This window comes from Nicotiana sylvestris, chromosome 4 (assembly GCF_000393655.2).
Source record: "Nicotiana sylvestris chromosome 4, ASM39365v2, whole genome shotgun sequence".
In the NCBI taxonomy this organism is placed as follows: Eukaryota; Viridiplantae; Streptophyta; class Magnoliopsida; order Solanales; family Solanaceae; genus Nicotiana; species Nicotiana sylvestris.
In genome coordinates this window covers 4,766,611-4,790,394 of record NC_091060.1, presented here as the reverse complement: position 1 = coordinate 4,790,394, position 23,784 = coordinate 4,766,611, and the positions used below count along the sequence as shown (strand labels likewise).

Sequence of the window (23,784 nt, the reverse complement as noted above, 5' to 3'; positions counted from 1 at the left end):
CCACCTGTCGGAGTAACACCAAAACAACTCCTAACAACATGTCCACAACCCAGCAAAGCACCACAGAGTATATATCAATAACACTAATTTCCGCATTACAAGCACGACATTATCACAATGATATTCATACAATATTTTTTTTCACCACAAGGACCTCGTCCTTATATAACATCTACCGTAGCTTGTAGCCCGGTTTAAATATTTCACATTATATAAAACACGAGTATCTTGTCCTCAACTCTGTACTACAAGTAATATGCACATCGTGCCAAATTGGAACATTCCATTTTCTTCTTTTGAATAATTTTTCGTTTAACAAAATCGCAACACATAATGATACCATCGAATCTCCCAATATGAGTATTCACATAAGCAGATTTCAGAATTACGAAGCTCACTTATAAGTGGAGCACAATAGGAGGACTTGCCTCGATACTCAGAACCGAATCAAGTTAACAAAATTTTTACTTTATAATAACTCGAGACCGTACTTGTAACGACACCATCTGGTGTTGCGACCTCAGCCATACCATAGAAAATATATCAACGGCTCGGTCTCCACCTCTAGGAGTCTCACCTCCACCTCTAACATCCTGACCCCTACCTCTGGTTGGTCATGTAAGTGGAGTAGTAACTGTAATGGGGTAGGTAGCCTGAGTGCTTTTACAAAAATTATCGAGGACAATTTTCTCATGATGTGCCTAGTACCACCACATTCATAACAATCCTTTTGAGGGTTCAGCTGCTCATACTGAGTCTATGCTAGACAACAAAAATAACCATTATATGAACCTCGTATCGGTAGTGCATTAAAAAAACTTACTGGAGCACCCCGAGTAACCAGATATATTGACTGGGCTGACCGGTTGCCCAAGACCATATCATAATGATTTGTAGTTTTACAGTAGAATCTGCTGAATCCTTTAAAACTTCGAGACCTCTTGGTCTTCTTACCTTTTTGTTTTTATCCAGAACACATTTTAACATTTTGGCAATTTCTACCACTAGCAGAAATGAAGCATCAACCTGTAGCTTCCCCTGTTTTACTAAATTTCAAGATCATAATTGAGTCCTCTAATGAGTCTGTGGACTCGCTCTCTGGCTTAGGAACCAAAGTAGGAGTATGACGGCTAACTTATTGAACCTGATGACATATTCTGACACTGTCATGGTGACCTGTCACAACCGTCTAGACCACATATTACAAGAATCTGGGAGACAAACTCCTTCAAAAATATTTATGAGAACTGAGCTGAGTAGGTGGTGTTGCATTGGCTAGTCTGCCCTCATCATAGGCTTGCCACAAACACCGGCGGCTAATTTCTTCTTCTGCTATGTTGAATCAACACTGCTGAGCTATCATATTTATTCGTATACTCTTCGATTCTTATTTGGGGTAACTCTTTCCCCCAATTATATACAACGATCACAAAAGTATAGCTCCATTAAGATAAATCTCGGCACTAACTACATAGTCTAGAAGATCGTCAACCACTGTACTTCCCTTGAAGCACCCAAAATCTACAACCTTGACTTCCACAATAAGCAGACCTTCTATAAATTTATAGTTGTTTTTTCTAACTACTTTGATACTGAAGTATTGGATAATTAAAGAGGCAGACATACCGCAAGTCCCAACCTTATCCCCTGCATGTCTCAGGCCTTAATTATGCGTAAATTATTGGGGAGCCTTTCATTACCATATATATATACATTTCAGGTCAAAACTAATATAACACATGACCATTTGATCTATTCATTGATAGTGGACATCCTCATTTTGCACGAAGTCATGGGTCACAACATCCGATAATCCACAATGTTGACCTTTTAACTCATATAAATCAACCAAACGTCAAGGTCCGTTGCACCCCTGCATGATTCACTGGGTGATCTTCTCAATATGTCCGCACCTTCAGACGGAACTATAACGGGTCTAGTAAATACCTAATCTTTCTACCACCTCTTGGCAGAATCCGGCATCTAAAACACAGTAAAATCAACCCCTATTTCTTTCAACTATTCCTATATTCTGCAATACTTCATGGCAGCCGTTCAGAAAATCATGTGGGTCCTCAGAAGGTGTACCACTGAAATGGACTTGAAATAGCTAGGTAAACTTATCCAATCTCAGCAAAGCCTCAAAAGACAAGGCGTCATGTCATCGGCTTGTGCCGCAATAACTGGTTGACTGCCCCAACTGGATGAGATTAAGCTAAATCCTTCATAAGCTCATCCAACACAACCCATCTAATTCCTCAAACCATTTGCAAATATCGCATTCACCCTCATAACAGTCAATCTAACTCATAACACAACATGAATACCTACTCCACTCCACAACTAAACTACACGAGAGGTCCTTCAACACACCCATAGCTCGAGGTCATATGTCAACTCAAGATGGAAGTCAAACACCCAATAGTCCTTACTACATCTCCAACAAACTCTTTTTATCACATTCGAACAATCTGAGTACATCTCGTAATCATATCATACTCGCCCCATAGTTATCCAGTAACAAATCCAACTAATAAGGACACAAACAGACATATAAGTCCCAAATGCACGTGCTCACACAATCGAAATCTCAGTACTCAAGCTACAGACAAAACCCTTCCTCAAGTCCTCCAGACTGACCCAACATCACACACATAAATCACATCTTGAACCTCATCCAGGGAATCACAAGCTGTCGATGCACTGTAGATACTGAGCGCTCATGTGTGCACACGAATGCATGGAAGGAATTCAAAGAGTTACATCTCAAGCTGAATCAAGGACGCACGATAAGAATTCAAGAATGTGAAATTTTTCTAAAGGTTCTGCAGCCTCTCGAGGATAAATACAGACGTCTCTGTATCGATCCGCGAGACTCTACTAAACCTGCTCATGACACGTAAGACCTATGTAACCTAGGCTCTGATACCAACTTGTCACGACCCCAATCCCGGTCGTGATGGTGCCCAACACGATGCTAGGAAAGCCCGACCAATTACCACTCACAATCCCTTCTTATTAGAATTCATTACCAATTTTCAGAAATAGATACCAATTTAATATAAGTAGAAGTCTGAAATAAAAGATTGAAATATGCGGAAAGCCATAATGAAATCTCTACAAATGCCCAATAATCTGGTGTCACAAGTCTGAGCCTCTAATACAAGGTTTCAACAGCCTAATGCAGAAATATGTCTAAAATGTAGAATAGTAAAGAAAGATAGAGGGAGAAATCAGTTCTGCGGACGCCATGCAGCTACCTCGATAACTCCGATGAAAAACTGAATGGAAAGAAAGCTCGCTCTATACCTCAGGGACACCTGTACCTACACACACGGTGCAGGGAGTAATGTGAGTACTCCAACCCAGTGAGTAATAACAATAAATAATGGCTGACGGTATGAAATCACGTAAAGGCACTAAACAGTTCTATATCAAAGTAGTTAAACCATTTAAAGAGCAAGTAGTGAAGAAAATTGAATGAAACTCTTTGAACCAGGTGAAAACAGGTAGTTTGACAGGCATTAATCCAGTATAAATCCGCTCATCGAGCATTTCTGTTCATTTACTTATTTCTTACCCTCAATACTCAATTGATATACTTCTCACAATAACCGAAATAAAAACATATATATATATATATATATACCGCTGCAGCGTGCAGCCCGATTCTTATATCACTGTGGCGCACAGCCCGATCCTTAATAATAATAATCAACTGTGCTCACTGGGGGTGTGCAAACTCCGGAGGGGCTCCTACAGCCCAAGCGCTATATTGTTGCGGCGCGCAGCCCGATCCATATATATATATATATATATATATATATATATATATATATATATATATATATATATTTACATATTTGTTGCGGCGCGCAGCCCGGTCCATATAAGTATTTGCTGCGGCGTGCAGCCCGATCCAATATCATATATCATATCCTCACTATTGGGTCATCAACCCCTCTCATTCATTATAATCACAGCCTCTCGGGCACAATAATATAAGGTAGGGATCTCAGCCCACATATTTCTTTCATTTATGATTAACATTTCATAACCCGGTTCATATCATTTTTAAACAATTAGAAACATGACTGAGGATATGATTTTTAGCAAATAAGTGAGGAAAACCAGTCAAAAATCCCATAAGAGTTCTACAGGTCGGCACAAGGCCCCAAACATGGCAACTAGCCCAAGTCATGATGACAATACATAAGTCTCACTAAAAATGTAGTGAAAATATCAATTGGGATGGACCAAGTCACAATCCCCAGTAGCAATGAACCTCACGCTCATCACACAGCGTGTGTCTCATCTCAGTATAGCACTACGTTGTGCAAAATCCAGGGTTTCAAACCCTCAGGGCATCATTTAAAATCATTACTCACCTCAAACCGGCCAAAGCTCTAGCTCGCTATGCCCTTGCCTCCTAAATCGGCCTCCTCGCGCGTCGAATCTGACCAAAACCAGAACGAATACATCACAATATGCTAAGGGAACAAAACCCAATCGAAAACAATCAAAAAATATCAAAAATCCCTAAATTAGCAAAACCCGAGCCTGGGCCCACTTCTCGAAATTCAGAAATTTTTACATCAACGGGTTCCTTATCCCCCACGAGTTCATACATATCAAAAGTTCTCAAATCCGACCCCAAATGGTCCTCCAAATACCTAATTAGAATATCAAAATCCCAAGCCCTATTTCTTCCATTTCTAGCAAGAATTCAATGATTTTCTAGGTGGATTTCATAATATAAATGAGTTTTAGGTTCGAAATACTTACCTCCAAACATTTCTCCTTGAATCCATCTTCAATATCCTTCAAAAAGCTCTCAAAATGATCAAATATGGCTGAAAAATGGACCCAAATCGCGAACAAGAGGACTTAAAAACATTCTGCCCAGGCTTCATCGAGGTGTACCTTGCGCATTGCAAGTTGTACATCCTCTTACCATTTTTCCTGGTGTACACCTTCTGTTAAAATGCCTATAACTCCTTGTGAAAATATACAAATGACAAACGGTTTGAATATTTAAAAACTAGACTTGAATATCTTTCATTTGATAGGTTGTACACCATATAACTCTTCATATATTCCGAGATATGAACTTCTAAAGTACATCAGAAAATTCTGTCAAAACTGATCCACCGGCCATATTCGCTTCATCATAACTTTCTGATAAAATATCCAAATTATGAATGGTTTAACGTTTTGGAAACTAGAATTTAAGGTCTACAACTTTCATGTTTTTCAATATTTTTGATTCCTTATAGATTTCATGATATGAGCTTCCAAACTGGACTCCTCGCACCAGAAATTTTCTGGTGCACAGCCTAAGCTTAAAAAATCTGCAACTTTTCCAAAGATGAAATAGTCCGTTTAACCACCCGAGACCACTGGGACCTCAACCAAACATGACAGCATGTCCCATAACATCATTCAAACTTGTTCCAACCTTCGGAACGTTCAAAACAACATCACAACACCAAATTCGCATCGGATTCAAGCCTAAGAATTTCAAAATCTTCTAAATTTCTCTTTTGATCAAAAATCCAACCAAACTACGTCCGAATGACATGAAATCTTGCACACACATCACAAATGACACAAAGGAACTATTTCAACTCTCGGAATTCCATTCCGACCCCTATATCAAAATCTCACTTATCAACCGGAAAACGCCAAAATATCAACTTTGCCAATTCAAGCCTAAATCTACTACGAACCTCCAAAACTCCTTCCGATCATGCTCCTAAGTCATAAATAACCTTTCGAAGCTAACCGAACCATCGGAACTCATATCCGAGCCCTCTAACACATAAGTCAACATCTGGTTGACTTTTCCAACTTAAGCTTCCTTAAAAGAGACTTAGTATCTCAAACCTTACCAAAATTATTTCGGAATGACTTCAAATTTTGCACACAAGTCACATTCGATATTACGGACCTACTCTAACTTCCGGAATCATAATCCGACCCTGATATCAAAAAGTCAACTCTCGGTGAAACTTCTCAAAAACCTTCAAATTTCTAACTTTCGCCAAAATGCGTCAAATTGTTCTACGGACTTCCAAATCCAAATCCGAACATGCTCCTAAGCCCAAAACACCATACGAAACTATTGGAATCATCAAAATTCCATTCCAGGGTCGTTTGCTCAAAAGTCAAATCTCCAGTCAAACTTAAGAAATCTTTAGCCTTAGATTTCTAGATTCCGTTAAATGACGATAACTTGATCTAGGGACCTCCGAATTCAATTTCGGGCATATGACCAAGTCCCAAATCACGATACGGAACTACCGGAATGGTCAGAACTTGGATCCGGGTTCGTTTGCTCAAAATATTGACCAAAGTCAACTCAGTTGAGTTTTAAAGCTCTAATTCACAATTTAATCCATTTTCACATAAAAACCTTCCGAAAAATTATATGGACTGTGCACGCAAGTCGAGGAATTATTGATACCACTTTTCAATGTCTTAAAATATCGAGATAGTTATTTAATTTAAAGGTGACATTTTGGGTCATCACAGCATGTTGGGTGCAGTGAGTGGTATGGAATTTGAAAGTGAGGATCAAGGTTGTGGTTCAGTGTTGACAAAGATGTCACGAGCTCGGATGAGCAGAAAAGGGATTTGAATATTTAGAGTAAGTTGGCATTGTCTTCAACGTCACCTAAGATCGGTGTTTTGTGAAAAAGGCTTTGCATCCTTGTTAAGGATTCTTGATCGCTTTTCTGCGTTAGTGCGACCGGTGGTATGGATATACAGACCTATTATCTGTTACGGAAGTTCGTGGGAACGTTCCCCACAGGAATGTTGTATAAGTGTGGCATGTAGTCACTTGATTGATTGAAGAATTAAACCAAGTACTCCCTCTGTTTCATATTATATGAGGTAGTTTGACTCGGCACGGAGTTTAAGAAAATAGAAGAAGACTTTTGAAACTAGTGGTCTTAAAAGCTTAAGGGGTAAAAAGTTTGTGGGTCTATGACATTTGTGTAGCTATAAAAGCTTCTCATTAAGGGTAAATGGGTAAAATGAAAGAGTTTAAAGTTAAATTATTTCCAAATTTAGAAATGTGTCATTTGTTTTGGAACAGACTAAAAAGGAAAGTACCTCATTTAATATGAAACGGAGGGAGTATGAAGATTGTGGATATCGTTAATTTGAGAATTGATGCCTGGAGGGCACTCGATTTATTGGGTTGTGGACTGTGGAGGATTACTCCGGTTATGATGGTTGTTCTCGTGTGTTATGAGAAAAAGGGGGTTATTATGGACCTAGGAAAGATTATTGACCTAGTTCGGTACGATCAGAATCGGCTTGAGGCTGTGAATGTATTTAAGTATGAATATGGGCTCTATATCAGGCTGGATGTGTTCATTTCAGCATAGCGCTCCTTATGGAGGAGTATTCGGACGTTGGATGTTATTTCCTCGTCGTCTATTTCATGTAATGTTATATTGTGCCGTGTGAGTTGTGAACGGCTCGATAATTTTCTTATGTGTTGAGGTTTCGTGTAGCGATGGTGTTATGTGAGCAGGATGGCTCTTTAGTTTTAGAACATATATCGCACCTCAGTTGTGCTTGAGTTTGTTAGCTTATGGCGCTATATGTCTCCCCATGGATGGTTATTATGCACTTAGCGTGCTTATGACCGATATTCGGTATTTTATTGTAATGAGCAATTTAGCTCAGTGTGTATCTCCTTATATTAATTTTATGTGTGGATCGGGTGGCACGCCGCCATGGGTATGTTGTTTGGATCCGGGTTGCACGCTGCAATAGTGTGATGTTGAGTACCGTTCCCTATACCTATTTTTGTGTGTTTTGTTTCCCATTTTCTGAGGAAAGTTCATATTAGTCGCGTGAGTTGAGTAGTCTCTTCCTGAGTTCGTTTTCCTTATGTATCACATTCGAGCTTGCAGCCTATTGGCATGTTACGGTAAAGGGTGTTCATACAAATCCGAAAAACCGAACCGAACCAAACCGACCAAAAAAATCGATACTTTTTAGGTTTTGTTTGGTTTTGGTTTTGAATTTTAAAAACTGATCAAAGTTGGTTTGGTTTTGGTTTTAATCAAAAAATAACCGAAAAAACCCGAACCAAACCGACTATAAAAGTAGCTATTTAAATTTATTATTACACCTATATATATGTATATTTTTATATCAAGTTCCTAAAATTTTATGGTACATATTAGTCATTTATATCTTTAGTCTAGTTCTTTGCTATTATAATCATCTAATTCTTTGCCTTTACATTCTACTTTGATTGGTAGTTTTCTTTTGCTAAGTACAAGAATTTATTTTATGATTTGATAGATTACTCAATGAGCAATTGATTTGATAGTGTTACGTTGAAAATATAGTCTCCGGAATATGCGTTTGATAATGTATGTCTCATATTTAAGAAAAGAACTGATAAATAATCAAAAAAAACGACAAAAACCGACAAAAACCAAATCGATAAAAACCGACTTAATTGGTTTGGTTTGGTTCTAATATTTGAAAAACCGACTTACTTGGTTTGGTTTCTTTTTAGGGAAAAATCGATCCAAACTGAACCATGAACACCCCTAGTTACGGCGTCATATGGGACTTTATATCATGACCGGGATGGCTTATTGCCTGAGCAGTTCGTACTAGGTAAGACGAGTTTTTGGATCTAGGGTCAGTGCAGTCGGATTATATGAAGTATATTAAAGAGTAAAGATCATTATTTGATTCAGAATGAGGTAATGGTTCTTGTCATAAGTATAGACTCAATGATTTGTTGACTTGGCAATTGGTTATAAATTTCTACACATCTCTTCTGTCGTGGCGGTATTGTGAGAGTTGGAACAAGACTTATATATATCATGAGGTGCGTTGTGAGCATCAGATTCGGGGAATGTTGGTTATTATGATCAGAGAATGTTATTATAGTCCTGTGAATGATGTGGTTCATGGTGAGAATTCAGCAAAGGTATGCAGCCATATTCTGGTACCTCATGTAGTGAATGATTCGGTGTTCATATATTGGAAGCAGGCCTGACAGAGAATTCTGGATGTTGGAATTGGGCTCTAAGCTTATTTGCTTGAATAAAAGGGAATATCTTCAGAATTGATCGAGCTAATGTGCTCAACTGGGTTGTAGAAGCACGGGTAGGTGCACGAGGTGTTAAACAGTGATTTCGAACAACTTTAGTGCAGTTCTTAGCACGTTTGAGGGCGAACATATGTTTAAGTGGGAGAGAATGTAACGACCCGATCGGTCGTTTTGAGATCTAGCGTGTCGTTCAGCGGTTTGAGGTTATGAGCAGCTTCACTTCAGGTATTATGACTTGTATGCATGGTCCGAATTGAATTCCGAAAAGTTTGGAGTTGATTTGGAGAGAGAATTCTCATTTCGGAAGTTTAAGTTGAAAGAATTGACTAGGATTGAATTTTTGAGTAAACGACCTCGGAATCGGGATTCGAAGGTTCTAGCAGGTTCATATGATAATTTCGGACTTGGGCGTATATCCGGATCGGGTTTTGGAAGATCCGGGAACGTTTTGGCACCTATTGTGAAAGTTTGCATTTTTGGAAGGATTTCATAAGTTTGGGTTAAAGTATCTTTCAGTGTTATCAATATCCGTTTGGGATTCTGAGTCTGGGGATAGCTCCGTATGGTGATTCTGGTATTGGGAGCGCGATCGGAAGTGAATTCGGAGGTCTGTAGGTCATTTTGGAGTCATTTGGCTAAAGGATAGAAATTTGAAGGTTTTTGAGGAGTTTGACTGGAAGTGGACTTTTTGATATCGGGGTCGGATTCTGATTCCAAAAGTTAGAGTAGGTCTGTAATATCAAGTATGACTTGTGCGCAAAATTTGAGGTCAATCGGACGTGGTTTGATAGGTTTAAGCAACGAAAATAGAAGTTTGAAATTTTAAAGTCCATTAAGCTTGAATTGGAGTGCGATTCAAAGTTGCAGTACAATAGGTTTCTAATCCTATTTCTTTTTGTAGGACTGTTGGACAGAAGTATCCCGTTCAAAAACTATTCCTAATCTGATGATGAAAAGTTGCAGGCCGTAAGCGTATATCTCCTTCTCAACTTTATGCATGTGGTCCAACTTTTCAATTAATTAATCTCCAGAAAAATTAATTAATCTGCAGAAAGATAGTATTTTCACTTCATATCTCAACTAATTTTATTAAATCTTGAATCTTGTGCTCCAATATAAAATTTGTTTTCTTCCTATTGTAAGATTTTTATTAATATATGAAGTTCGCTAGGATGATTATGAACAAGCTAATTTGGCCTCCAAAAACATTGGTCCATGTTATGAGGCCGCAACTAGATATAAGTTAATACGATTTTATTATTTCACATAATCTCTATTTGAATTGAATAAAATGTGTCATTAGGTACTTTACGAACTTTTTCTTTCCATAATATTCGAAAGAAGCAAATAAAAATCGAGAAATATCTACTTAAATATCAAATATTTAAAGAAAATAGATTCCACTGGGATTTGACCTAGGCCAACGTGGAAGATATTACAATGTAATGGGATTTAAAATTAAAGGGTAAATCTAATTTGATCGTTGGGAGTTATTTTACTAAAATATTTTAAAACTTTATACTCATCAAGGGGTACACACGCAACAAGCGAGTCCAAAGCCATATTTTGCGAATAAAAATTAAAGAAATATATGGTAACATAAGTATTCTCGCAAGCCCTTCTGCCTACAAAGTGCATTTTTTAATGACATTTCTTTCTTTTTCTTTTTTTTTGGTCGAAAGTGAAAATTTTCTTTCAACCATTTTCAATACACACCACCTGCACTATTTTGACTCTAGTAGCAGGTCTGAAAGGTAACCAAAATAAAAACTATACAAGCAACCTGTTGCCTATCCAAGCCCACTTGAGAAAATGTGGTCTTCCTCTATCCTATTTGCTATAAACTACAACTAGGATAACTATTCAGTGTATTCAATATAGGTCTCCATTTACATTTTTCTTGACATGCTATATGCACTTGAATTGTAATGTCTTTAGCTCTGTCCTTGGCTTCTATTTTCTAGTTTAGAAATCTTCTGCTATTTCTTTCCATCCAGATGTGATACACCACTGCTGCAAATATAATTCCCAGGATTGTTCTTCTTGGGTTTCTGGCATTGACATTGGTTGATAACCAATGCACTTCAGATTCCCAGTTTGTGATGTTCCTTTGGTACCTTAGCCATGCCAGCATTCCTTTCCACATGCTCTTTGAGTATTGACATTCAAAGAATAGGTGGCCATGTGATTCTTCAATATCTCTTTCGCATAGCACACATGATCGGGGCACCTGAATTCCCCATTTTGTGAGCCTGTCTACTGTAGCTAACCTTTGTTGCACTGCCATCCATAGTATAAACTAGTGTTTAGGCATCATTCCTGGCAACAGAATGAGTGACTTCCATTGAACTTTGGGGTAACTTGGCATAGCATGTATATAGGCCTTCTTGATACTGTATTTTCCATCAACTACAAAGGAGTTTATCACTGCTAGATCAGATGCCCACCACTCTCTGGCAGTGAATATTTTCCTCACTAGCCAGCTGGCTTGCTTTGGAGTATTTATGGTAGCAACATCATTATGTTTTATGTAGTGACTATGAATCCACTTAATCCATAGTTTACCATTATAGCCCATAGGAGTTTGGTTAAAGCAGCCTTATTCCACAATTCATAGTTGATGATGTTTAGACCCCCAACAGCTTTTGGTTTGCATAGAGTTTCCCAGGAAGCTGGAGCTCTATTAGAATCATGTACTCCACTCCATAGATAACTTCTGCATATGCTATTAACTATCTTGATAACCTTCTTTGGAATTAAAAATACATGCGCCCAATAGGTTTTCATTTCAAACAAGACACTCTTAATGAGTTGGAGCCTGCCAGCATATGATAAGAACTTTGAAGTCCAGCTTCTAATTCTATCTACAATCTTCTCAACTAATGGCATGCACTGATGGATTGTGAGCTTCCCTGTGGATAGAGGAACTCCAAGGTACTTGAATGGAAGAGTACCTAGAGTCAAATGCAGTTCAGCTATCATTTTTTCTTTGAACTCCAAAGGCACCCCTGCTATGTATAAGGAACTCTTATCCAGGTTCGCTTTGAGCCCAGAAACAGCAGAGAAGTTTTCAAATGCTTCCATCATTAGCTTCATAGAAGTTTCATCTGCCCTACAACACATTAGTAGATCATCAGCAAAACAGATGTGAAGAACTTGTAGCCTTGCACACTTAGGGTGGAAGTTGAAGTCAGGATTCTGGATGAGTGTCCTTAAAGATCTATTCAAATATTCCATTGCCAGCACAAACAAGTATGGAGACATGGGATCTCCCTGCCTTAACTCTTTTTTTTGCTTCAAACCTATTAGTTAAGCCACCATTAAGTAGTAATGTGTAACTAACAGTTGTTACACATTCCATGATTAGAGTTACCAGTCTATAGGGGATCTCAAACTCTAGTAATACTGCTTTTAGGAAGTTTCATTCTACTAAGTCATATTCTTTCTTGATATCAACCTTGATCATACATCTAGGGAAAACTGCTTTCTGAGTGTATCCCTTGATCAACTCATGTGCCATTATAACATTGTCAAGAATGTTCCTGCCTTCAATGAATGCAGATTGTGAAGGCCCTACCAATAGGTCAACAACTAATTTAAGCCTAGATGTTAGAACCTTGGCAATGATTTTATAAAGAGTAGAGAAACAGGCTATAGGCCTGAATTCCTTGACATAAGTAGGATTCTGAACCTTAGGAATCAATGTGACTGTTGTGCAGTTGATTTCTTTCAACAGTTTACCAGTCTCAAAGAACTTCAGCATTGCTTTTGTGACTTCCTTACAATAATTGGCCAGAATTCTGTAAAAAAAACTCAGCAGGATATCCATCTATGCCAGGTGCCTTGTCACTCGGGAGGCTTTGCACAATATGAGTTATTTCCTCAGCTGTTACAGGCTTTAAGAGTTATTGTTGCTGGTTCATGGTTAGGCATGGTCCATTCCAGATTATACTGATATCAATACCTGGTAATTCAGTGGCTGCTGTACCCAGTAGGTGCTGAAAAAACTGAGTGAATTCCAGTTGTATCTGTTTAGGCTCTGATATTTTAATATGTTGGTCATTGTAGATGCAGATAACTTTGTTCCTTGCTTGTCTGGCTCTCATGTAAGCATGGGAATATTTGGAATTGCAGCCACCTAGCTTGATCCATGTGGCCCTTGATTTCTGTTTCAATATTTGTTCCTGTACTGCTTCCCATTTCTTTATAAGCCCAGTGTCCTTCTTTCCTCTTCAATCAGTGAGTTGTTGAAGTGGTCTTCATTAATCTTGCCCTGCACCTCCTTTAGTGTTTCCCTCAGTTGAAATAGTTTCTTATCAACTGAAGAGTGTTCCTGTTGGAAGCCTCTAGTCTGCATCTCCACTAGCTTTAACTTCCTCCATATTGAGTACATTGTGTAACCTTGGATCTGCTGACCCCATGTATTCTGTACCACCTCCTTATATTCTTGTAGCTTCAGCACTGTAGACAGGAGTCTAAAAGGTTTTTTCACTTTTACCCAGTTAACTTTTGTGGTTATCATGATAGGTGAATGATCTGAGCAGCCTGGCAGCATGTAGATAGCTTCTACACCATTATATTGTTGAAACCAGTCAGCATTCCCAAATGCCCAGTCTATGTGGCTGTATATTCTGATGTCTGCATCCCTCTTGTTACTCCATGAGAATTTGAAGCCTCTCTTAGTGATTTGCCCCACCCCAATGTCATCAATACACCTTTGAAAGTCAGTTGTATCTGCTTGATGGACTGGGATCCCATTCAATCTATCTTCCTCATGTAGCACACTATTGAAATCACCTATTATAAGCCAAGGCCCATTAGTCTGCATGTTTCTCAGACTTCTCCACAGTGAGGCTCTATCATGAATAGTGTGCAATCCATATACAAATGTTATATAACTGGAAAATGATGAATTATTATCAGTGACACAACAGTGTATCATCTGATTAGAACAATCCAATACTGTGACTTTAACATTTGCCACTTTCCATCCTATCCAGATTCTTCCATTTGGTGCATAGGCATAGTTGTCTGTGAATTTCCAATCTACACCAACCTTCCTCTGAATTTCTTTAGCACTTTGTTGTTTAACTCTAGTCTCTAGGCAAGCTATTAAATCTACTTTATTCAGCAACAAGAACTTTTTGAATTCTCGTTGCTTGTAGAACTTATTCAGTTCTCTTATATTCCAAGAGACAATGATCATGGAGGGTTATGATGAATAGGACTGGTTCCCTCAGCTACATTTTGAGCTTCACCATTACTAGAAGATGCTCCTTGTTGATTATTGTTTGGTGGTCTTTCCATGATTGTCAAGGGTGCAAATGTATTTCTTCTAGTTAGCTCCCCATAGTTTATATCTCAATGGGTCTTCTTGTCAGCTGAACCTTGAATAACCACAGCTTGTTTGCCTCGATTAGTCACTTTTACTTCTATTGTAGGTTCCTGTTGTTCAGCATCCTCCTGTGGCAGAACATCCTTTCCATTATTTCCTTTGTCATTTGGCTTTGGCTTCCATTCCATTCTTGTCTTCTTCTTCCTTTTCCTTTTATGTGGTTTTAGTTCATCCTCCTGTTTTATGTCTTGTTGGCAATTACCAGTACTATGCCCAAACTTATTACAATCCATACACAGTTTTGGCTTCCACTCAAATTCCACTCTTTGCTCCCAGGTACTTCCATCTGGATTCTCAATGGTTACTCCATCTGGTAGTGGCTGTGTGATATCCATTTCAACAAGGATCCTAGCAAATGAAATTCTTTTACATTGGGCTGTAAGCTTATCAGTGCAAATAGGTTTGCCTAATAGACTGGCAATTCGACCTAAGTTCTCCTCAGCCCAACACTGGACAGGTAGCCTAGGGAGGTTAATCCATATAGGAAAAATTCTCATAGACTCGTTTTGAATCTGAAAATCAGGATCCCAATCCTTCAAGACCATGGGTCTATTATTGAAGGTATAAGGTCCATTTTGAACAATCTCAATTTTATTCTCCATAGATTCAAAGCGAAAAATGAAATAACCATCGTCATGAAGAAATACCGTTGGTGTCGTCACTGAGTTCCACACTCCATAGACGAATTTGAGCATTTCCTTGAACGAAGGGTTTCCTCCTAGGACATATCCAATTAAGGCTTATTTCCATTTCTTACACTGTTCCTCTATCTCTTTTGGGTTCAGCTTGGCCACTTTCACTCCGTCCTTAACCACCGGAGGATAAAACTTCAGCTGCATGCCATGTGCTTGAACTCTGTTTCCTTTCACTACCTCAGTCATGGTCTGCTTTGTACTCTGAGACACAACTGAGTAGGTTAATTTCCTTGCTACTGTCAGCAATCCTGGATCCGTTACTTGAATTTTTTTCCTCTCCGGTGGAGCTTGCATTACAGTAGGAGCACTCCCCATGCCTGGCATCCAATGTAACAGTTGAATTGGGGCCGATTTCTGGGGAATACATGTTTCAGGAGTAATCATTCAATTCCTATCATCTACTTGAAGAAGTGATTGTGTAGGGGAAGGTGAGTATTCCGGTGAGTATTCCGGTGAGTCATTGTGATCGGCGTAGGTTAGCTGTAGTGCTCAACTTTCGCAAGATCCTCTCTCTCTACATTCTCTCTCTTGTTTCATTCAAATTAAAAGATTATTATTCTCTGACATTTCTTTCTTTTTCTCTTTTTTCCTTTTTTATGTCATTTGTTCATTCAACTTTAATATCTTTCAAAAATAACAATGTTTAGAATTTTCATTTTCTATATTCTATCTCTGTTACATTGGTAAAATCATAAAGAAAAATATATATTATCCAAAGAGTTCCAATAAAATGTGTTAAATTATTTTTTTAAAATAGTTATTATCTTCAAATAGAAATTTTTCAACAATTGTTAAGGCTTCACATGCGAGCCACGTGAAATAGAGACTAGTACTATATTAAAGGCACAAAACTCTTAACTAAATATTGTTCGCCTTTTTTACCCCTTAAAATAAGATTTCACATTGGATGAAATTGAAATTTAAGTTAATTTTCTAATATTTAGGATTTTAAAATCAACTAAAATTTTGGTCATTAATTTTTTCCTTATTGAACTAGGTAAGAAAGACTAATATTTTGAACTTTAAAACTAATTATAATATTATCTTATATAAATCAAATAATTAGGTTATAATATTTTTCTTTTTATTGTATATAGGCTTACAAAAGGGAGAAATTCAAAAATAGTCAGATTTACAAGTGGTCATTCAAAATAGTCACAGTTTCAAAAGTAATCGAAATTTAGTCACTTTTCATCTAAAGATAAATTTGAACGAAAATATTGTTCAAAATCCGAAAAAATACTCTGTATGATATACTAGAATTCCGGTATAAGATATCGGTCCAGCATAATATACAAGAGAGTGGAGCATCGGTGCTCCAATCTCCAGTACTGGAACTTTTCGCGTGTTGGAGTTCCAACATAATATGCTGGAAGTTCATACACAGGTGCACCGATATCCAGTATATTATGCTGGAACTTTCCGTGTTGTAGCAAAATAGTTGTTATTTTTCAATGACTTTGCAAACGCTGGCTATTTTTGAATGACCAGTCCGAAAACTGGCTAGCCCGTGCTAAAGCAGGCACGTCCGTTTCCAGTTTCACCGTTAGTATTTGAGATAAGTTGTAATTGAATTAATTATTTTTTCACGCTCTTTTTTTCAAATATTCCTTTAATTAATTTTTTTTGTGTGTTCATTTTGTCTCAAGAAATCTTTGGAAGATTTGTTAGTTGAATGGAATTCTTTGTCCCGTTTTAAATGCATAGAGATTTGATATTATTAACAATACATATTAAACTATAAATAAATAAAGCACGAACATATGTGAATTTAATAAAGCAATTTAAAATTCATTTAATGTTCACTTTCTTTAAAAGGAAAAATGTGTCAGTTTATATAATTATATTCTTGAAAAATATACTTATGTTATTAAAATATAGTCCATCTTTTGACTACCTATAATTTTAACCCTTTTCTTTGGTTATTTTTTATTTTATTTTTGACCATATAAGAATTATGCATACTATGAAAATTTTAAACGCCAATTCTTGTGAAATATTAACTCAACATTAGTCATTTTTAGAGTTTATATTGTTACGTATTACTATTTTTTTGTAAGATTCATAGGCGAAAAGGTATCATGACAAAAGTTTTCTAATTTATTAATCTGTCTTCGGTATTAGAGCACAAAAATAACAATAATTATAATATCAAGATATTCCTATAAAACTTTGGGAACTTTCATGTGGTAGAAATTTATCCTTTATTGAGCTAGATAAATAAATCTCCAAACATATTATTATAAAATTCCCTTTTTTATAGTTCAAACACAATTTTTAATGAAAAAGACCAATCTCAGTCTAGATGCCTTGCTAGTAAGTGTAGACTTCTCCTAAATTTGAATTTTCGGTTTGAAACTCGATGGATTATGAGCTCGCTTCTCTATCATTCACTAATTAAATATCAAGCTTTTCTCAACAGGTGCAGTTGATAACTTTTCCTTAAGGGTTTCAAATGCTTTTACACAGTCACCTGAAAAATCAAACGTAGTGTCTTTCATCAAGAGGTTAGTTAGCGGTTTTGAAATCTTTGAGAAGTCTTTTATGAATCGTCTATGAAACCTGCATGACCTAGAAAGCTTCTAATTCCTTTCACAGTTGTGGGAGGGGGTAATCTTGCTATAAGATTAATTTTTGCCTTATCAACTTCTATCCCTTTAGCAGTGATTTTATGTCCTAAAACAATTCCTTCTGTAACCATAAAATGACATTTTTCTCAATTAAGAACTAAGTTTGTTTCTTCACATCTTTTAAGAACTAAGGTCAAATGGTTAAGACAATCCTTATATGTTTTGCCAAATAGTGGGAAATCATCCATAAAAATTTCAAGAAATTTGTCAGTCATGTCAGCAAAAATTGCCGACATGCAACGCTGAAATATAGCAGGGGCGTTGCACAGACCAAATGGCATTCTCTTATAGGCATATGTTCCATGAGGGCATGTGAAGGTTGTCTTATCTTGATCTTCTAGTGTAATTGGTATCTGATTATATCCTGAATAGCCATCAAGAAAACAGTAAAAACCATATCCTGCAATTCTTTCCAATATTTGATCAATAAATGGCAAAGGAAAATGATCTTTTCTAGTGACATCATTGAGACGTCTGTAATCAATACAGACTCTCCATCCTGTAACAATCCTGGTAGGTATGAGCTCATTATTTTCATTTTTTATAACTGTCATACCTCCTTTCTTTAGTACTACCAGAATGGGACTTACCCACGGGCTGTCAGAAATGAGGTATATAATACCAGCTGCCAACAGCTTTACGATCTCTTTTTTCACTACTTCCTGCATTGCTGGATTCAATCTTCTTTGCGGCTGGACTATTGGCTTGTAGCTATCCTCCATGAGGATTCTGTGTGTACAAATAGCCGGACTAATTCCTTTAATATCTTCTACAGTCCACCCCAAGGCTCCTTTGTGTGCTTTCAATACTTTAATCAAACTATTTTCTTGTTCTGCAGTAAGAGAAGATGAAATAATTACTGGAAATAATTCTTGCTCAAGATAAACATATTTCAAATGAGAAGGCAGAGTTTTGAGTTCAATTTTTGATTGAACCTTTTCGGATTTCATCTCTTCTTCTTCTGAATCTTTGCCAAATATTTCAGCTTCTTTTCTGATGGTGGGATCATCGTCTTGTGTGGCGCCTGATTTGATCAAGCATCTTTCCATTGAATCTGGAATTAATTGATCATCTTTGAATTCATCTGTAAGATAACTAATCATGTCAATTGAAAAACATGAAGATGATGTTTCATCTCCTGAATATCTTAGTATCTTTTGCATATCAAATATGACTCTTTCTTCATCAACTCTTAAAATTAATTGTCCTTGATGAACATCTATAATTGCTCTTCCTGTAGCAAGAAATGGTCTACCTAAAATTATTGGTTCATTAGGACATTCTTTCATTTCAAGTACATAAAATCTACAGGGAAAACAAACTTATCTACTCTTACGAGTACATTTTCAATTATTCTCTTAGGTTTCTTAGTACTTTGATCTGCAAACTGAAGAGAAACACTTGTGTCTTTTATTTCACCAAGATCTAACTTTTTAAAGATAGAAAATGGCATTAAATTTATTGAAGCTCCAGAATCACAAAGTGCTTTTTCAAAATATACTCCTCCCAAAGTGCATGGAATTGTAAAACTGCCTGGATCACCAAATTTTTGTGGTAGCTTATTTTGAAGTATAGCACTGCATTTTTCCGTAAGCATTACCACAGAAACTTCTTCTAATTTCTTTTACTTGACAAAATTTCCTTTAAAAATTTGGCATATGAAGGCATTTGTAACCAATGTTTTAAAAGGTGGGGCGTGAGGCGAGGCGTTTTACCTCTGACGAGGCGAAGCGTAAGCCCTGAGACATGGGGCGTAAGTCCCACGGATCTTTAAATTTTACTAGTTTCAAGAATTTTAAAATAGTATAAAATAAAATATAATTATTAAAATTATATTAAAATCACAAAATTATAACAAATAATCTATTTAAAATAAAGTATAATTCAACTATGAATAATACAAAAAGTATGACATATATCATAATATGCAAATTAGCTGCAACATCATTACAATCAAACATCAAAAGTAATGTATTCGATACAAAATCTTATATGTACCTCTTAAGGAGTAATGAATCTTGAAAGAATTTCGATTTTATAATTTGATATTTTTCTTAAAATAGTCCTTTTATTTATTATGCTTTCTATTAGAAAGAGAATTAATATAAAAACATAATTCACAATTTCAATACGATTCTCTAGCATCATTTATTTTTTAAGTTTCAACAAGTTAATAGAGTGACACATAATTCACCATACAATACTATGATAACTAATTATTACTAGCTAATACTGAGCTATTAAATTAATAATTATTGTATCTCGTAAACGTGAAAAAAAATATTTTGAAAAATAATTATAAAAAAATTATGGACTATTATATATTAAAGACATAACAAAACTTAATAAATAATACTTTTTTAAATGAAAGATTTATTTAAAACTAACTATCATAGCAGTCTTAGTGGATAATGTACAATAATTTTTATTTTAATTATGACATAAAATACTCTCAATTTAATGATTTATGGTAATAAAAAAAAGTAATTTTGAATACTTAAGGATTTATTAAGAAAATTTGAGGATTCACAAGGTTAGTTACATACAATTGCATAAAGTTCTATTAGGCGAGTCTAGTACGCTGGGCGTTGGGCATGTCCGGGGCGTAAGCCACGATGGCCAAAGCATAAGTCTCACGGAACTAAGCCCCACACATAAGCCCAAGGGAGTTTTGCGAGTGTTCCGCCCTAGGGTGAGCCCCGGGCGAGTCCTAATTCTGCCTTTTAAAACAGAGTTTGTAACAAAGCATCAGTAAAAGGAATATTGATGTGAATTTGTTTTAAAATCTCCAAAATTTTGCAAATTGGTTGTCAAGCTTTTCTCTTTTCATTTTTTGTGGAAAGGGAATATTCACAGGGAGAGGAGTCAATTTTTCAATATTTTTTTCTTGACTTCATTCTTTTGAGATGGTTCAGAAGGTATTTCAACATTCTTACTATTGTTTACCTGTTGTTCTGACTGGTCTGCATAGGGTTCATCAAGCTCCTTACCTGACCGTAAGGTGATGGCCTTAAGGTGCTCTTTTGGGTTTTTCTCTGTATTGCTTGCTAAGGGACCTTGAATCTATTCTGAAACAAGAGTTTCCAATTGGCTCAACTGTATTTCCAGATTTTTGAGGGATCAATTTTGGCTCTCCATCTTTTCATCAGTGACCTTAATATACTTATACAGAAGATCATCAAGACTTGAATGAGCTTGTTGAGGCCTTTGCTGATTGGGCCCTGCTTGTTGATAAGGTCTAAAGTTCGATTGACCATGGTTTGGATTCTGGTATCCGGGTGGACCCTATATTTGTTGCTTCTGGAAGCTTTGAGAGTTCTCTGCACCATTTGGATTGCTCCATTGAAATCCTGGATGTTTCTGTGCCATTGGACTTCCAAAAGGTTACTACTTGTAACCGATGACATTGACATGTTCATCATTGTGATTGGTTGCTTGACATTCATGGTTCTGATGATTTCCTCCACACATGTCACAAGCCTCAGATTGGCTTGGTTGTTGTGTATTCACCTGAAAAGTTTCAAACTTTTGTGCCAAAGAAACAATTTGTTGTGTTAGTGTATTTAAAGCATCAACCTGATTTACTGTAGCGGCCTTCTTGATAATTATACGCTCAGATGGCCATTGGATGGCATTCTCAGAAATTTCATTCAATAATTGCAACGCTTCTTCTGTTGTTTTTCCCATTACTGAACCTCCTGCAGCTGCATTTATCACATTCTAGAAGAGGATTTTAGCCCATGATAAAAAATATACAATTGCATATGTTCAGGAATAACGTGGTGTGGACATTTTCTTAACATTGCATTTAACCTTTCCCAAGCTTGATAAACTGACTCTGTGTCAGTCTGCAAGAAATTAGATATGTCTTGTCTTAACTTTGTGGTTTTAGCAGGGAAAAAATATTTGTTTAAAAATTCCTGAGTTATTTGATCCCATGTGGTAATGGAACCTTGTGGCAAACTTCGCAACCAAGTCTTGGCATCTCTTTTTAAAGCGAAAGGAAATAGCCTTAACTTGATAGCTTCAGGAGGTACTCCATTATACTTAGCTGTTTCAACAATTTCCAAAAAGTCAATTAAATGACTCCACGGATCTTCACTTGCGTCTCCAGTGAAGATGAAAGACTGTTGAATTGTTTGAATCAGACCAGTCCTGATTTCAAAGTTGTTGGCTACGACTGGAGGTTTTCTGACACTAGATTCCCAGTTGAAGCGGTCAGGTCTAGCATAATCCCTTAGGATTCTGTTTGCTGGCCTTTGCGTCACTTCATCAAATTGATCCTCTATTTGTACTGGTGGTGATACTTCGCGTGGGTTGATATTTTCTACTTCCTGATTCTCCATACCTTCACAAGCTATGCTTTGGGAAGATAATGCTTGTCCTTTTCTGCGCAATCGAAGAGATCTTTCAATTTCAGAATCGTAATTGACCAACTCTTTTATAGAATAGCGGGTCATAAACTACTCAAAATTCTAAAAAAACAAACTGAACTTAACCTCTAAAGTGGTAGTAGTAGTAGTACTTAGAAGAAAATAATCAAAATAAAGTGATGAATAACAAGGAGAACAAAGATTACAAAGATGACAAAAATAATAAGCGATCAAATAAAAATAGTAGTATGATAATGTTGTTGTTGTTGTTGTTGTTATTATTATTATTATTATTAGTAATAGTTGTTGTATAGTAGTATATGATAATAGTTGTTATATTAGTACTAATTCGCAATAGATATTATTAAAAAAAATGGTAAACGAAATCAGTTAGTAGTAATAGTAACTAACAATGGAGAATAATAATATAATACTAATATAGAATATAGTTACAAGTAGTACTAGTATTAATAATAGTGATTGTTATGCTATAATGATGATAAGAAGGATAAATGATAATAACACTTGTATAACATGTTAGTACTTGTAATAGTAAAAGTAATAGTAGTAATATTTAGTAAATATTGATAGCAAAGATAATAATACTAATAGTAAGTTCCCAAATTAGTAACAGAATATTTAGTCTGAAGTAGACTTGTGCTAATCCCCGGCAACGGCGCCAAAAATTTGACGAGGCCAATGCGTATAAGATTTTGTTACTCGTACTTTGTCAAATTCTAGTATAGTTTATGATATCGTCCCACAGAGATTGGAGAATCTAGCTACAAACTTATAATATTCTTACTACTATTTGAGAGAATCAGATTGATGAAGTTTTATTTGTTGAAAATTTAAATTGCTTAAGTTGAATCAAAATAACTTTCGGAAGATTTATATTTAAAAAGAGTTGGGAATCATTGAATTCACTCGATAGCGTGATACTAATAAAATCTTAGCTTCTACATGTATTGCTCTTAGGAGTAACTGTTTATTATTAATACAATTATATTTTGCTCACTAAAAAATAATCAATTAATAATACTCCGCGAAGTTATGTAAATCAATTGATATATGACTCATGACGATTAAATTGAAATAATTTTCTTATCTGAATTGTGCTAAAAGATAGCAAAAACCTCTTGCGATTAATTTTTACTAAAAATCAATAATCTTGCTAACTATAACTCCTCCGTGAGAATTAGAATGGAAGTAAGCAAGATTACAAAATTGACATACAACTAACTTTGGAGAATAAATAGATAGAAGTGATAATAATTAATTAAAACTAATATTCCAACACAATATAGAAATATAATTAGAAAATTTCAGGTCAAGCATGTAGTAAAATTGAGATTAATATTATAACGCTATCGAGCTTCATCAACGATCCCAACAAAAGAGATTACTCCATTATGGAGTATTTAAATCTCACAAAGAAATAAATTCTTAAAATACTATCAACACTCTTAGAAAATTCAAAGACTACAAGATAAAATGAAATAGATAAAGAGAGAAGTAAAGACCAAAGCTAGAGAAAAGTTGCTAATTAAGCATGTATGATCTCCTCCCCCTTTCAACACAAACATCCTATTTATAG

At 36.1% G+C, this 23,784-nt stretch overlaps 3 protein-coding genes across 3 annotated transcripts; all 3 read right to left on the bottom strand.

Annotated features, from left to right (window-relative positions):
• Positions 1-13,298: 13,298 nt before the first annotated feature.
• LOC138889198 (uncharacterized) lies at positions 13,299-14,300 on the bottom strand. Its single transcript, XM_070172465.1, has one exon. It carries the CDS (start codon positions 14,298-14,300, stop codon positions 13,299-13,301), a length of 1,002 nt encoding a protein of 333 aa, XP_070028566.1.
• Positions 14,301-14,455: 155 nt separating this feature from the next.
• Positions 14,456-15,184, bottom strand: LOC104219326 (uncharacterized). The gene has a single exon (XM_009769989.1). The coding sequence runs from the start codon at positions 15,182-15,184 to the stop codon at positions 14,456-14,458; it is 729 nt and encodes a 242-aa protein (XP_009768291.1).
• Positions 15,185-19,099: 3,915 nt separating this feature from the next.
• On the bottom strand, positions 19,100-22,274 carry LOC138889197 (uncharacterized). The gene is made up of 3 exons (XM_070172464.1): positions 21,594-22,274; positions 21,206-21,534; positions 19,100-19,391 (listed from the first exon to the last, which is right to left on the bottom strand). The coding sequence occupies exons 1-3, from the start codon at positions 22,272-22,274 to the stop codon at positions 19,100-19,102; spliced, it is 1,302 nt and encodes a 433-aa protein (XP_070028565.1).
• Between the last annotated feature and the right edge of the window lie 1,510 nt (positions 22,275-23,784).

What these genes read in the sequence shown, in the direction of transcription:
- LOC138889198 (XM_070172465.1), bottom strand. Translation starts at nt 14,300, where the DNA reads ATGATCATTGTCTCTTGGAATATAAGAGAACTGAATAAGTTCTACAAG.
- LOC104219326 (XM_009769989.1), bottom strand. Translation starts at nt 15,184, where the DNA reads ATGCTCAAATTCGTCTATGGAGTGTGGAACTCAGTGACGACACCAACG.
- LOC138889197 (XM_070172464.1), bottom strand. Translation starts at nt 22,274, where the DNA reads ATGACCCGCTATTCTATAAAAGAGTTGGTCAATTACGATTCTGAAATT. An exon ending in TAAGAAAATGTCCACACCAC is followed by an intron (nt 21,535 to 21,593) that starts GTTATTCCTGAA and finishes ATCCTCTTCTAG; the next exon opens with AATGTGATAAATGCAGCTGC. An exon ending in GTCAATGTCATCGGTTACAA is followed by an intron (nt 19,392 to 21,205) that starts GTAGTAACCTTT and finishes GGAAAAATGCAG; the next exon opens with TGCTATACTTCAAAATAAGC.